General features: G+C 44.0%; 1 protein-coding gene across 1 annotated transcript; it reads right to left on the reverse strand.

Moving 5' to 3' along the window:
• Positions 1 to 1,711: 1,711 nt before the first annotated feature.
• Positions 1,712 to 3,482, reverse strand: LOC127775505 (UDP-glycosyltransferase CGT-like). The gene has a single exon (XM_052301753.1). It carries the CDS (start codon positions 3,428 to 3,430, stop codon positions 1,985 to 1,987), a length of 1,446 nt encoding a protein of 481 aa, XP_052157713.1. The 5' UTR covers positions 3,431 to 3,482; the 3' UTR covers positions 1,712 to 1,984.
• Between the last annotated feature and the right edge of the window lie 9,055 nt (positions 3,483 to 12,537).

Raw genomic sequence — 12,537 nt, forward strand, 5'->3', positions numbered from 1 at the left:
TTCCTTTCCACTCTCACTTCGTCACTCCTCCCTTCTCTCCCCGCCAGCGTGGTCAGGAAAGATCTGGCATGTGCAATGGGTGGGACGAGCAGAGATCTGGCATGTGCCAAGGCCAAATGCTCTGATGCCAAGGTGTGTGTGTGTTAGGCGAGGCATATTTACCACGAGCCAGTAAAGGAGAACTGGTTGGCTGTCACTTACGCCTGGCCTCTTCGGTGTTGGAAACTGGTTGTTGTCCTCAGACTTGGGGTGGTGCCAATGGCTGGTGGTGGCGAGGAGAGGAGTTGTGATGGGTCGGAGGGAGGCGCTATCGCTGCTGATCGACTGGAATCGCTGAGAGAGAGTGGAAGAGGAAAAATAAAGAAAAAGAGTAAAAATAAGAAATATAAAAAAAATGAGAAGGCCCCACATATCAGCATTCTGTAGGACTGCCGTAGCTGCTCATGTCAGATTGTTATGCTATGTAAAGTGTTCTGATGGCATTGCCATATCGGATTTTGGATCTGGATGGTAGCGGCGAATGCCATCCCAAGCGTCATGATCGTGCCCGAGTGACGCGCTCCCGTCCGAACGAATCACGCACGACGAGCTCAACTTTACACGACCAATTCAGTCGTGCGCATGACTCTAAGGGCAATTGCAGTGCCCCGTGTGATTTTGGCGAACTTGGGATACCAGCTAGATGAAGAACTCCATTAGCCACATACTCCACAATGCATGTTACCGATAGTGGGTCCCACTAGTTTTTTTTTTCACTTTTTATCTCCCTTTCTCTCTCCTTTCCTCCTTTCTCCATCGCACATACACGGCACTGGGGCAGCGTCAGCGAGGCGGCACTAGGGCGATGACGGCGGTGGGCTAGCCAGATCCACCCTTCCTCTCCTTCCCCGAAGTAGCGGCAGCATCAGCAGCGCGGTGAGGCTGCGGAGCAGGGGACGGCGGTGCCAGAGAGGACCGGCCAGATCCACCCCTCTTCGGTCGAGGCCGCCCCTCTCCTCTTGCCGCGTTGGCTTCTCCCATCTCCGGCAAGCGGGCTCCACCTCCACCTCCGCACCCAACCGCCGGCTGACGCCACTCTCCCTACCTCCACCGTCGGTGTCGTTCTCCTCTTCCACCTTCTCCGCTCATGGCGGCGGCGACTCCAACAAGGCAGCGCGCGCTGTAGATCGAGGCGAGCTTCGAGGATCCGATGGAGAAGCCGAGGTGAAGGGAGCTGGCATCACAGAATGGCGGCGATTCCTATCGTCCTTGCCGTGGCGGATCAAGCGGCGAGCTTGGTTGCAGCGCGGAGCGGCGGCGATTCCGATGTGGTGCTCCCAGGTCGCCGGTAGGCTCCTCTTCTTCTCCGCCACTCTCGTTCTCCCTTCTTGCTGTCGCCGCCACTCTCCGTTCTCTCTTCCACCGCCTTCAGGCTGCCGCGCTGCCGCCGTCACACGATTTGGGGATAGAGGGGGAGAAATCGCGTCGGGAGGAACGGTGTAGCGAAGCCACGCATCCGCAATGCGCCGCGAGCTCGTTTCCCCACGCCACCTAGTCCTGATTGTGCCGAAGAACGGGTGACCAACTTTGGTCACACGCGTTTGAGTTTTGTGGGCCCATGCTGTAATGTGGTGGTGAATTTGGGCTACTCGCCAACGTGGACTGCTCAGGCCGAATGCGAGCGCGTTGCATTGTGTATGGCCTAAAAGAACATGTGAAAAGAAAGAAGATGGGGGTGAATCCAAGACAATAGATTTGCAACACAACTGAAACAAACTGAAAAATGAAAACAACCAAATTTGTTCCTAACCGGGAACAAGGAGGAGCTTTGGTGGTGCCAATTGGAAATTGGCCTTTTTCAATCCCAAACTACGCATAACCGCACACACGAGAGTGCTTTTATTTATCACACTCCCTCCTTTCACTTATACACTTATATGTGACATTGAAGGAGGAATTATGTAGCACTAGATATTTATTCTCAGACGAACACGAGAGAGAATGCTTAAGTTGTAGCCTTGAGCTTGGCGACGAAATCCAGGATGCCCGTGTGGCTCGTGCCGCCGACGGCCACCGCCTTGGCCACCTCCTCGCCGACCTTGGCCGCCTTCTCCCGGACGCCGGCGTCGGCCATCATCTCCTTCACCTTCCCCCCTATCTCCTCCCCGCTCACCAACCACTCCTCCCCGTCCCAGCTCCACTGCTCCATCCACACCCCGACGCCGCTGCTCGCCACCACCGTCGCCGCCACGCGGTGATCGCCGCCCCGCGGCCACGCCAGCAGCGGCACGCCGGCCGTCGCTGCCTCGATCACCGAGTTCCACCCGCTGTGGCTCAGGAACAGGCCCACCGCAGGGTCCCTGAGCACCGCGTCCTGGTCCACCCACGCCTTGGTCACCACACCGCGCCCCCGCACGCGCTCCAGGAACCCGTCGCCGAGCACGTCGCGGATGCCGGCGTCGTCGTCGCGGTCCACCACCGTGGTCTTGAGGATCCACAGGAAGCGGGAGCCGCTCGCCTCCAGCCCCGCCGCGATCTCCCGGATCTGCTCGTGGCTCACGGCGCACCGGCTGCCGAAGGCGACGTACACCACCGACCGCGCCGGCTGCTGGCGGAGCCATGCCATCGGCGACCCCTCTGCTTCGGCGGCGGCGCTCTTCGTCGCCTCGCTCGCCAGGGAGCTGTGCGGGCCGACGGCGAACACCGGCGGGAACCCGCGGACGACCTTGCCGTCGCGGAGGGCGGCGAGCGCCACCGGCTCCAGCGCGTCGAACGTGTTGATCAGAACGCCGTCGGTCTTGACCATCTCCCGGCCGTTCTCGATGAACTGCTTCGTGAAGAGCTTGTTCAGGTCGAGCAATGGCTGCGGCAGCCAGGACCTCTTGAGGCGACGCACACCGGGGATGTCGACGTCGCCGACGTCGGCCCCGGCATCCTTGTTGTCGAGGTAGATAGGGAAGTAGGAGACTAGGGACATCATGGCCGCGGAGGAGACGTACAGCACGTGGCACTGGATGCCCAGGTCCTTGGCGATGGGGTTGACGTGGGACACCAGCGTGACGTCGGTGACGGTGGCCGTGACGCGCGGGGTGACGCCGGCGATGACCGGGCCGAGGAGGTGCAAGGAGCGGCGCAGGGCCTCCCACCGGAGCAGGAACGGGTCGCCGCCGGGGAACTCGGACGCGTCGAACGGCAGAAGGTCGAAGTCGAGGCGGCGGACGCTGGGATAATCCCTGAAGAGGGCGGCGAAGTGGTCGGCCTCGGCGGCGGACACGGTCGGGAATACGGTGACGACGGAGATGTCGACGTCGTGGGCGGACAGCGCGCCGATGAAGCGGAAGAACTGGAGGAGGTGGCCCATGCCGGCGCTCGGGACGAACACGACGTGCGGCCGTGTGTGCCCTCGCGCGCCGAGCTCACCGGAGCTGAGCACCGCAGGCGGTGGTGCCATGGCCGAGCAGCTGCTTTATGATGCTGTTGTGAAACCGACTAATGCTGGGTGAATGAATGCTAGACTGATAAGAGCATTGGCATATGTGTCTTTTTATAGCAGCTGTACGCCTGTAGTACCATTTGTCTGAAATGTCGGTTTCAAAAAAACAAAAAGCATTTGTCTGAAATGGAAAATAAAAAATTTCTTACGTGTCAAAAGTTTCCGGTCAGTCCATATCTCTGAATTTTACCTTGTCCTTTACATATAGTTTAAAAAATATTTGTAATAAAGCATAGGGATAGAATATTTTCCGGTCAGCCCATTTTATGTCTAAATTTTACCTCATCGCTTACATATCGTAAAAAATATATTGTAATAAAACATGGTGATGTAATACTTTCACCATAAATTAAATGAAAATTTAGTTTTTAGAACAAAAATTAAATGAAATTTGTACATCATTTTCAACAAAATTTAAACCAAAATAAAAAATATTTTTTGGTTTTCACTTTCTATGTGAAAATCTTTTATGGATTAAATCTTTTAATTTTTTTTTGAAAAAAGTAGCTCGAAAATTTAAAAGTATTTTTCAAATTTGGTACCAAATAATTGTCCCGATTTATTTAAATATTTGGTTTTTCATGAATTATGTTTCTCACATTTAGATTTATGTTTCTTAAGTAAGCTAAGCACGTGAGCACGAGATATGGGGCAACATAGTGAACTAACAAAGTTAAGTTCTATATAGAGAGGATAAAAATATAAAATATAAATGCAAGGGCATGCAGGGCATGGGGCAAAATTCAGGATACATAAGGACTGAGAAAAATTTATAGACTCGTAAACAATTTTTCTCTTAAATTGAAATTGTTTTATAAATGTTTTTAAAAATTTTAGTATAGTGACATCTATTAAAGAAAATCCGACTCAAATTTGATGTACACATCGAGGGAAAAAAACAAATTTGGGTGAAAAAAGTGTGAATATTGTTCATACATAATACTCTCCTTTATCTCAAAATATGATAATCCATTACTGGATTAGACACACAATATGTAAATAGTATCGATATTGTTCATACACTGTGAGTAATTGCTTTTTTTATTTCTCGATGTTTGAGTTGATTTAGACACATGATTTTGTGAAAGGGTATATATAAATACTTGTATTCCTACCATTCAGCCTTTCTACAGTAGGTTTGGTTATTGCGTTTTGACCCTCTACTTCAAAACGCAATAACCATGCCTACTATAGAAAGGTTGAATGGTAGGAATACAAAAACCAAGTATCTTGTGGAATAAAAAAAACTCTTAAACTTGACAAAGTCGCACTGGTCAAATCATCATGAAGCCGTCGGTTACACCAATCAGCTTGCATGTCTGCCACCTGTCAGACCACCCTCCTATCGCGTCGACTCTAGTCTGCTGCACGCCATCGATTGCCCAACTTCCCAGTCAGACCGCACTACCAACACCTCACTGTCAGACTGCCAAAACCTAGAAAAAATACAAATCAAAGAACTCTTAAAAGTAGATAAATTTATTTCTTATAATTGTGTTTATAAAGTGTAACAACAACACTCCTTTCAATTTTGACTAAATTCAAATTCTACACTAAACCATAATTTTTCTCAAAACTATTCTCTTATAAAATCAACACCAAGAGGCCTCATCCCCTCTTTTATTTATACTTATAAGGTATTATAAGGTAGTACCCTAAAAACCACGAATTCTACTCAAATAAATACTCCTAATCCCATAGAAAACCTACGCATACAAGTATAAAGCTTATCTTTTTACAATTCAAACTTCAATCTTTTCAAATTTAAACCCTATCCAAATTTAACTCCACCTTTCATACACGCACAATCCCTCTGCATATCGAATCTTCACCACCACGTGCATTACTTTTAAGCCTAAGTATCCCATATGATCTCCTAATCGTTTGGACATCAACTTCTCCCAAGTTGACTCCCGATCCATCACCGACAACACTCTCCTGAGGCAACAAGACACAACTGCACATGAATAAACTAGAAACATATCTGAGCACAAGTCCTTTCCCAACTTAACTCAACATTAGCACATAACAATATAGCATAAATTAGAAAGTCATAAACATGAAGTAATCACGAGTGTTCAAAGAAACAACCCGAAACTAACTCCAATCAAGAGCCAGTCGATCAGATCGATGGGCTAGCCGGTATTACCGCAAGCATCATACGAAAACCCTGTTTTTCGTACAATCATTGTTCATTGTATTTTGCCCAGTCTGACCGGCATGCATAGACCGGTCAGATACCGATCCTAACTAGAAACCACCACTCCGCAAATAAAACACCAAATATCAAAACCAATATAAATCAAACATCTCATGTTAATTGGTCATCACAAAATCATAGTGAAACCATTGATTTTATATTCTCCATCTTGATGAACACATTGGCAAACCCATTAAAATGTTAATTTGGTGTGAAACAAAAACCAAGAAATGCTAAAAAGCATCAGAGTGCTCACCTCTTTCCATTGCAAGAAAAACATGCAAATTTTGAATCTCTTCTCCCTTTTTAACAATGATGTCATCAAGCTTTTTCATGTCCTTTGTTTTATATTTCTCGAGAGCTTTGAATTTTACCTAGAGCAATTTGAGGACATGTGTTGTAAAACAAAGGCGATAAATCCATCAACTAGTAAACAAGCAATGCATTATAGTATAAACATGAATCAAAGATATTGCAATGAAGCTCAAATCAGCAATCAAGTTGCACGATTGCAAATGATCTATAGTGCAACATATTCACTAGAAAATAGATTGAGCTTTAGAGTTAGTGATTATAACTTTATAAAAAGTATGGATGCTCTGCACAGAGGTTGCGGCACAGCTGCAGTAGAGTAGCCAAACATGTTTGTCCTGGTAAAAAAATATTCTATCTATAATAATCTACCAAAATAAATGGTCTTCATTTGCAGTAACATAATTATTTTTTATCGAGGTTGGAATCGTCTATTCCCTTCATATTGTAGGATTTCTTTGAAGTTCTATTCTAATAAGTCAAAACATTTTTAACTTTGACCTAATCTGTAGCATCCAAATATTTACAGTAACAAATATATTTGTCGGTACACAATTTATGGAGGATTTAACGGAACCAAGTCAATGTTGTTATAAGTTACTCCCTCCGTTTCAAGATATAAGATTTTCTAACATTGCATATATTCGTATAGATGTTAATGTGTGTGTCTAGATTCATTAACACACACACACACACACACACACACACATATATATATATATATATATATATATATATATATATGAATGTGGGCAATGCTAAAAAGTCTTATAATATGAAACGGAGGAAGTAGATAGTTTTGATTTTTGATGAAACTAAAACGCGCGATTGCGATTTACTGCAACGGAGGGATAATTTTAACTTATAATAAAATTAAAGTGATTTACAAAATAAAATGAATTAAGGGGAGTAGTTAAATACCTCGGCGGCACGGGAAACGAGGGTATCTGATGTTGCTAATCTAGAGGAGGAAGATGATGGGGGAAAAGATGGGAGGCCAGTTTACTAAACACGAAGCACCCGGCCATTGTTGCCAATCGATTGATCTGTGGTGAACTCGGCTTCGAAATTCTCGAGAAATCGATCGGTTTGGATGAAAAGGGGCAGCTTGGCTCTTCTTATACGAAGGAAGGGATCGATCACCTTTTGAACCCCACACGAAATTGAAGCTGAATATGGAAAGATATTAGGATAAGGTATGTATTTGTGATCCGTTTTCTGAGCAAAAAGTGGAGGGTTGCTAGCTGGCGCGTGCGCGCTAGCAGCGAGCACTTTCCTCCTATAACTACTCTATATTAGTTAACACTCAACACTAATGACGGGTAATTAGGGAAGATTCTCAAAATTTTTCTTTCTTTTTTGGGGAGATTTTTTTACTAACAGATTGAAAATTTTTAAGTCAGAGATTTGAAAACTTTCGATTTAAGATTTAAATTTTAAAGTCAAAATTTGAAAACTTTCAACTCGGATTTAAAAACTTTTAGCTCGAAATTTGAAAACTTTCAACTCGAGATTCGAAAACTTTCAAGTCCATATTTGAAAATTTTGAAACCTTTCAACTTTAGATTTAAAAATTTTCAACTCAAGATGTGAAAACTTTCAACTGGAGATTTGAAAATTTTCAACCTAAGATCTGAAAACTTTCAACACGAGATTTGAAAACTTTCAAGTCTAGATTTGAAATACATGAAAACTTTCAACTTGAGATTTAAAAATTTTCAACTCGAGATTTGAAAACTTTCAAAGTTGAGATTTAAAAATTACTAGTAAACTAATCACTACTAAAAATAGGAAACTAGTCTAAACTAATTATGATTTTTTCTCCTATCCATACGGCACGAACAGCGAACAGCGAAAAAAAAAGAAAAAACGGCGGCGTCAAAAAAAAAGAAAAAAGAGAGAAGAAGCGCGTGCACGTGCGTGGGCCTTGTGGGCCAGAAATACGCGCCGGCAACACGCGCTCACCAATTAGCATTCGCGCAGAAAGCGTCCCAATTCCCAAATCTGCATGGCTAAAGAACCTTTTGCTTTCAGATAATCAAAACTAATTACCGGAAAACTACTTTTCACCATTGGGTGCTAATATTCTTTCTAACTTTCTAAGGTACTCCCTACTCGGTTCATTTTATTTTTTTATTTATTTTCCCCTTTATTTGGAATATTGTATCAGCTACACATAACACATCTATCAGGGGCAGATCTACTCATTAGACGGGGTGGGTCGACCGACTCAGCTACGACCCGTGTCGCCCCAAACCCACACACCCCCTTATCTCCTTATAGTAGCTATGGACCATCAAAACTAGATATAACAATGTTTGAACGCCCAACAGATCGATACAGTTATGTGAATGAACTATTAATACGATATGTGTTGTATTCAATTGCTCTTATCAAGTAAACATCGCTATTCTCTATCCCATCTATATTTTAAAGCTGTGTCCGCTACTAGATATATGTGTGCAAGCATCACAAAATCGAAGCTGAACACCGAACTAGGGAAACAGATCAGTTGATAGTATATGTCTAATGGGCCGGGCCTTTGTGTGGACTGTAGCTATTGTGTGTGGGCCTGGTCCTTTTTTTTCGTGGAAACGGCCCAAGAAAAGCTTTCTCACGAGATGTCTGACATACTCCAGGAGAAAGGAATAAGTTTATATGAGACCCCTTAACTTGTCAACGAATCCGATTTTCATTCTTCAACCGAAAAACTGGATACAGTGGGTCCCTCAACTGTCAAAATTAGTGCAATATAGATCTCATGGTGGTTTGGATGATGGTTTTAGCTGACGTGGCGCCTATGTGGCTAATTTGACTCGATCTTCATCTGACGTAGCGCTTACATGGCAATTCAACCGAAAAAAATAATAAAACCCATTGGACCCATTGGCGGAGATAACTTACATGTGGGTCCCATGGGTTTTATTATTTTTTCAGATTGAATTGCCACGTAGGCGCACGTCAATGCCACGTCAGATGAAGACCGAGTCAAATTAGCCATGTACGTGTCACGTCAGCTAAAACCGCCGTCCAAACCGCCATGTGCCTATATTACATCGGTTTTGATAGTTGAGAGATACATTATATCTGGTTTGTTTTGTTGAAGGACGAAAATCGGATTCGTTGATAAGTTAAGGGACCGCAGATGAACTTATTCCCCAGGAGAAACCATCCCAAATCTTATGAACAAGGAGCTGTACATGTGTTGTAACTAAAGGGGGAAAAAAAGGTAATTAAGCTAGACTCGAGGTGAGCGACTTGGCTATCAAGGATAGTACTGATAGAGATATTGTGTTGTTTCTGGTTCGTTTTCCCACTCTCAAACGCATTCAAGTACAATTATTATAGCCATATAATGCGTGTATCATTGTATGCCACGAGCTAATAATTATATGCAAAACAAATCCTTATAGCTGTCGAGAAAAGTGTACTACTCCATATGAAACGGACAATATGTCAGCTTGATTGTGATGCCCTTATTGAATTGACTTGCCACTAATTACTGCTCCGTCTGATCTTAAATACATGATCAACTCTGTCAAAATATTAGTTTTATATTAAAAACAAGTTTATAAGATGGCGAGTTCATGAAGGTTGTATGCCGTAGGCTTGAGACGAAAGTTATGCAACTTTTTGCCAATTATGATAGGAGATTCGCAAAATAGACTTCAATAACATATTCTCCTTATCCTAGATGGGTTATTTTTTATTTTAAGTGTGTGTTGAACTACACTCTTGTTTTAGTGCAAAACTTTATAATAATTGGTTGTAGCTCGTTTTGAGCAAAAGCCGGGATATTCTATTCTATTATCTTAAGAAAATAAGATCTAATAAAGGTATATTATGATATATTGCTTTTCAGTGCAAATTTGTGTATACTTATATATTTTTTTTACAAATTAAGCATTTGAGAAATTATTGACCGAGTATTACCGTAAACATAAGATCGGAGAAATACTTTGGTTGCAGAAGCTAGCTTGGCTTCACTATCATCGAGAAATGATAAGTCTAATGTGTACTCCCTCTAGTCGTAGATATATTTGACACTTATGATCAAACTTTTGAAATTCTGATTATAAAAAGGTTTCTTAAATGACAAAAACTGGTCTCAATATGTAGAGATTTGTCTCAAAAAAATATTAGGTAGTCTCAAAATAACACTGGGAGGGAATGAATTTTCAATTCCATTCTCATGGGTAAGGATCACCTTGACCGACCCTCTCCCAGAAATTGAGTCAGCGGAAGAGGTTACCGCACTTCCCCCTCATGAGTCTCCCGAGGCCCTTTTGGAAGATGAGGTCCCTGACTTCATCAAGGAAGAAGCAGATCCTAGTGAGACTCTCGACCTGCCAATCATGGAACCACCACCTTGACCTCCTCTTGAGCTTAAACCTCTACCTCCAGGCCTACGATATGCCTTTCTACACAATCATAGAGAGGCCCCTGTCATAATCAATGACAAGCTCTCTGAAGACGAGACTCAACGTCTTCTCTCCGTGTTAGAAAAGCATCGTTCTGTTCTTGGCTACTCGCTTCAAGATCTTAGGGGGATTAATCCCGCGGTTTGCACCCATCGTATTCCTATTGATCCCGAGAGTACTCCCTCCAGGGAACCTCAACGACGGTTCAATAATGCAATGCGAGAGGTTGTAAAGAAAGAGGTCTTGAAACTCTTGCATGCCGGGATTATTTATCCCGTACCATAAAGTGAGTGGGTTAGCCCAGTCCAGGTTGTGCTGAAGAAGGGAGGAATGATGGTCGTTGCAAATGCTCAAAATGAACTAATTCCGCAACGAACCGTAACCGGATGGAGGATGTGCATCAATTACAGGAAACTTAACAAGGCTAAAAAAGGATTATTTCCCGCTACCCTTCATTGATGAAATGTTGGAACGGCTGGCAAATCATTCCTTTTTCTGTTTCCTTGATGGGTATTCCGGATATCATCAAATTCCTATCCATCCAGAGGACCAGAGTAAGATTACGTTCACATGTCCATATGGCACCTATGCATACCGTAGAATGTCTTTCGGACCGTGCAACGCTCCTGCATCTTTCCAAAGATGTATGATGTCTATTTTCTCGGACATGATCGAAGATATCATGGAAGTCTTTATGGATGACTTCTCAGTTTATGAAAAGACTTTCGGTCATTGTCTGCAGAATCTAGACAAAGTCTTACAACGATGCCAAGAAAAGGACCTGGTGCTTAATTGGGAAAAGTGCCATTTCATGGTCCATGAAGGGATAGTTCTTGGGCATCGAGTGTCCGAACGAGGAATTGAAGTTGATCGTGCTAAAATCGATGTTATAGATCAGCTTCCCCCTCCTGTGAACATTAAAGGAATCCGCAGCTTCTTGGGACCTGCCGGCATTTATAGAAGGTTCATCAAGGACTTTTCTACAATCGCCCGACCTCTGACCAATTTGCTCGCCAAGGATGCGCCCTTTGAGTTCGATGACGTGTGCCTAAAATCTTTTGAAATTCTCAAAAAGGCACTCGTCTCTGCTCCATTCAATCTCCTGATTGGACTTTGCCCTTCAAGATCATGTGTGATGCAAGTGACTTTGCTGTTGGTGCAGTCTTGGGCCAAACCAAAGATAAAAGGCATCATGCAATCTGTTACGCTAGCAAAACTCTAACCAGAGCTCAGTTGAATTATGCAACTACTGAAAAAGAGCTGCTCGCGGTTGTTTTTGCTATCGATAAGTTTAGATCTTACTTAGTGGGAGCCAAAGTGATAATTTATACTGATCATGCTGCTTTGAAGTACCTACTCACTAAGAAAGATGCTAAACCACGTCTCTTAAGATGGATTTTGCTGCTCCAAGAATTTGACTTAGAAATTAAAGATAAAAAGGGAGTAGAAAATTCCGTAGCAGATCATTTGTCTAGGCTACAGATCTCTGACATGCAGGAACAGCCGATAAATGATTTCTTAAGAGACGACATGCTGATGACGGTTCGCGACTCCAACCCGTGGTATCTCAACATAGTGAATTATATGGTATCCAAATATATACCACCAGGGGAAAATCATCGAAAGCTGAAGTATGAAAGTCGCCGTCATATATGGGATGAGCCATACCTATATCGAGTCTGTTCCGATGGCTTGCTGTGAAGATGTGTGCCAACTAATGAAGGACTTAGGATCATAGAGCGATGCCATGCCTCACCATGGCTATTACGGTGCATTCCGCACTCAGGCCAAGATCTGGCAAAATGGTTTCTTCTGGCCCACAATGTATGAAGACTCAAAAGAATTCGTCAGAAGATGCACAAGCTGCCAGAGGTAAGGAGGAATCACTGCTCGCGATGCAATGCCCCTCACATACAATTTGCAAGTCGAGATATTCGATGTTTGGGGTATAGACTTCATGGGACCTTTCCCTAGGTCTCGCAACTGCGAGTACATTCTGGTGGCAGTCGATTATGTCTCCAAGTGGGTTGAGGCTATGCCGTGCAGCGCCGCGGATGCGAGGCATGCCAAGAAGATGTTCACAGAAATCATCTTCCCAAGATTTGGCACCCCCAGGATGGTCATAAGTGACG

This window comes from Oryza glaberrima, chromosome 6 (assembly GCF_000147395.1).
Source record: "Oryza glaberrima chromosome 6, OglaRS2, whole genome shotgun sequence".
Taxonomy (NCBI): Eukaryota; Viridiplantae; Streptophyta; class Magnoliopsida; order Poales; family Poaceae; genus Oryza; species Oryza glaberrima.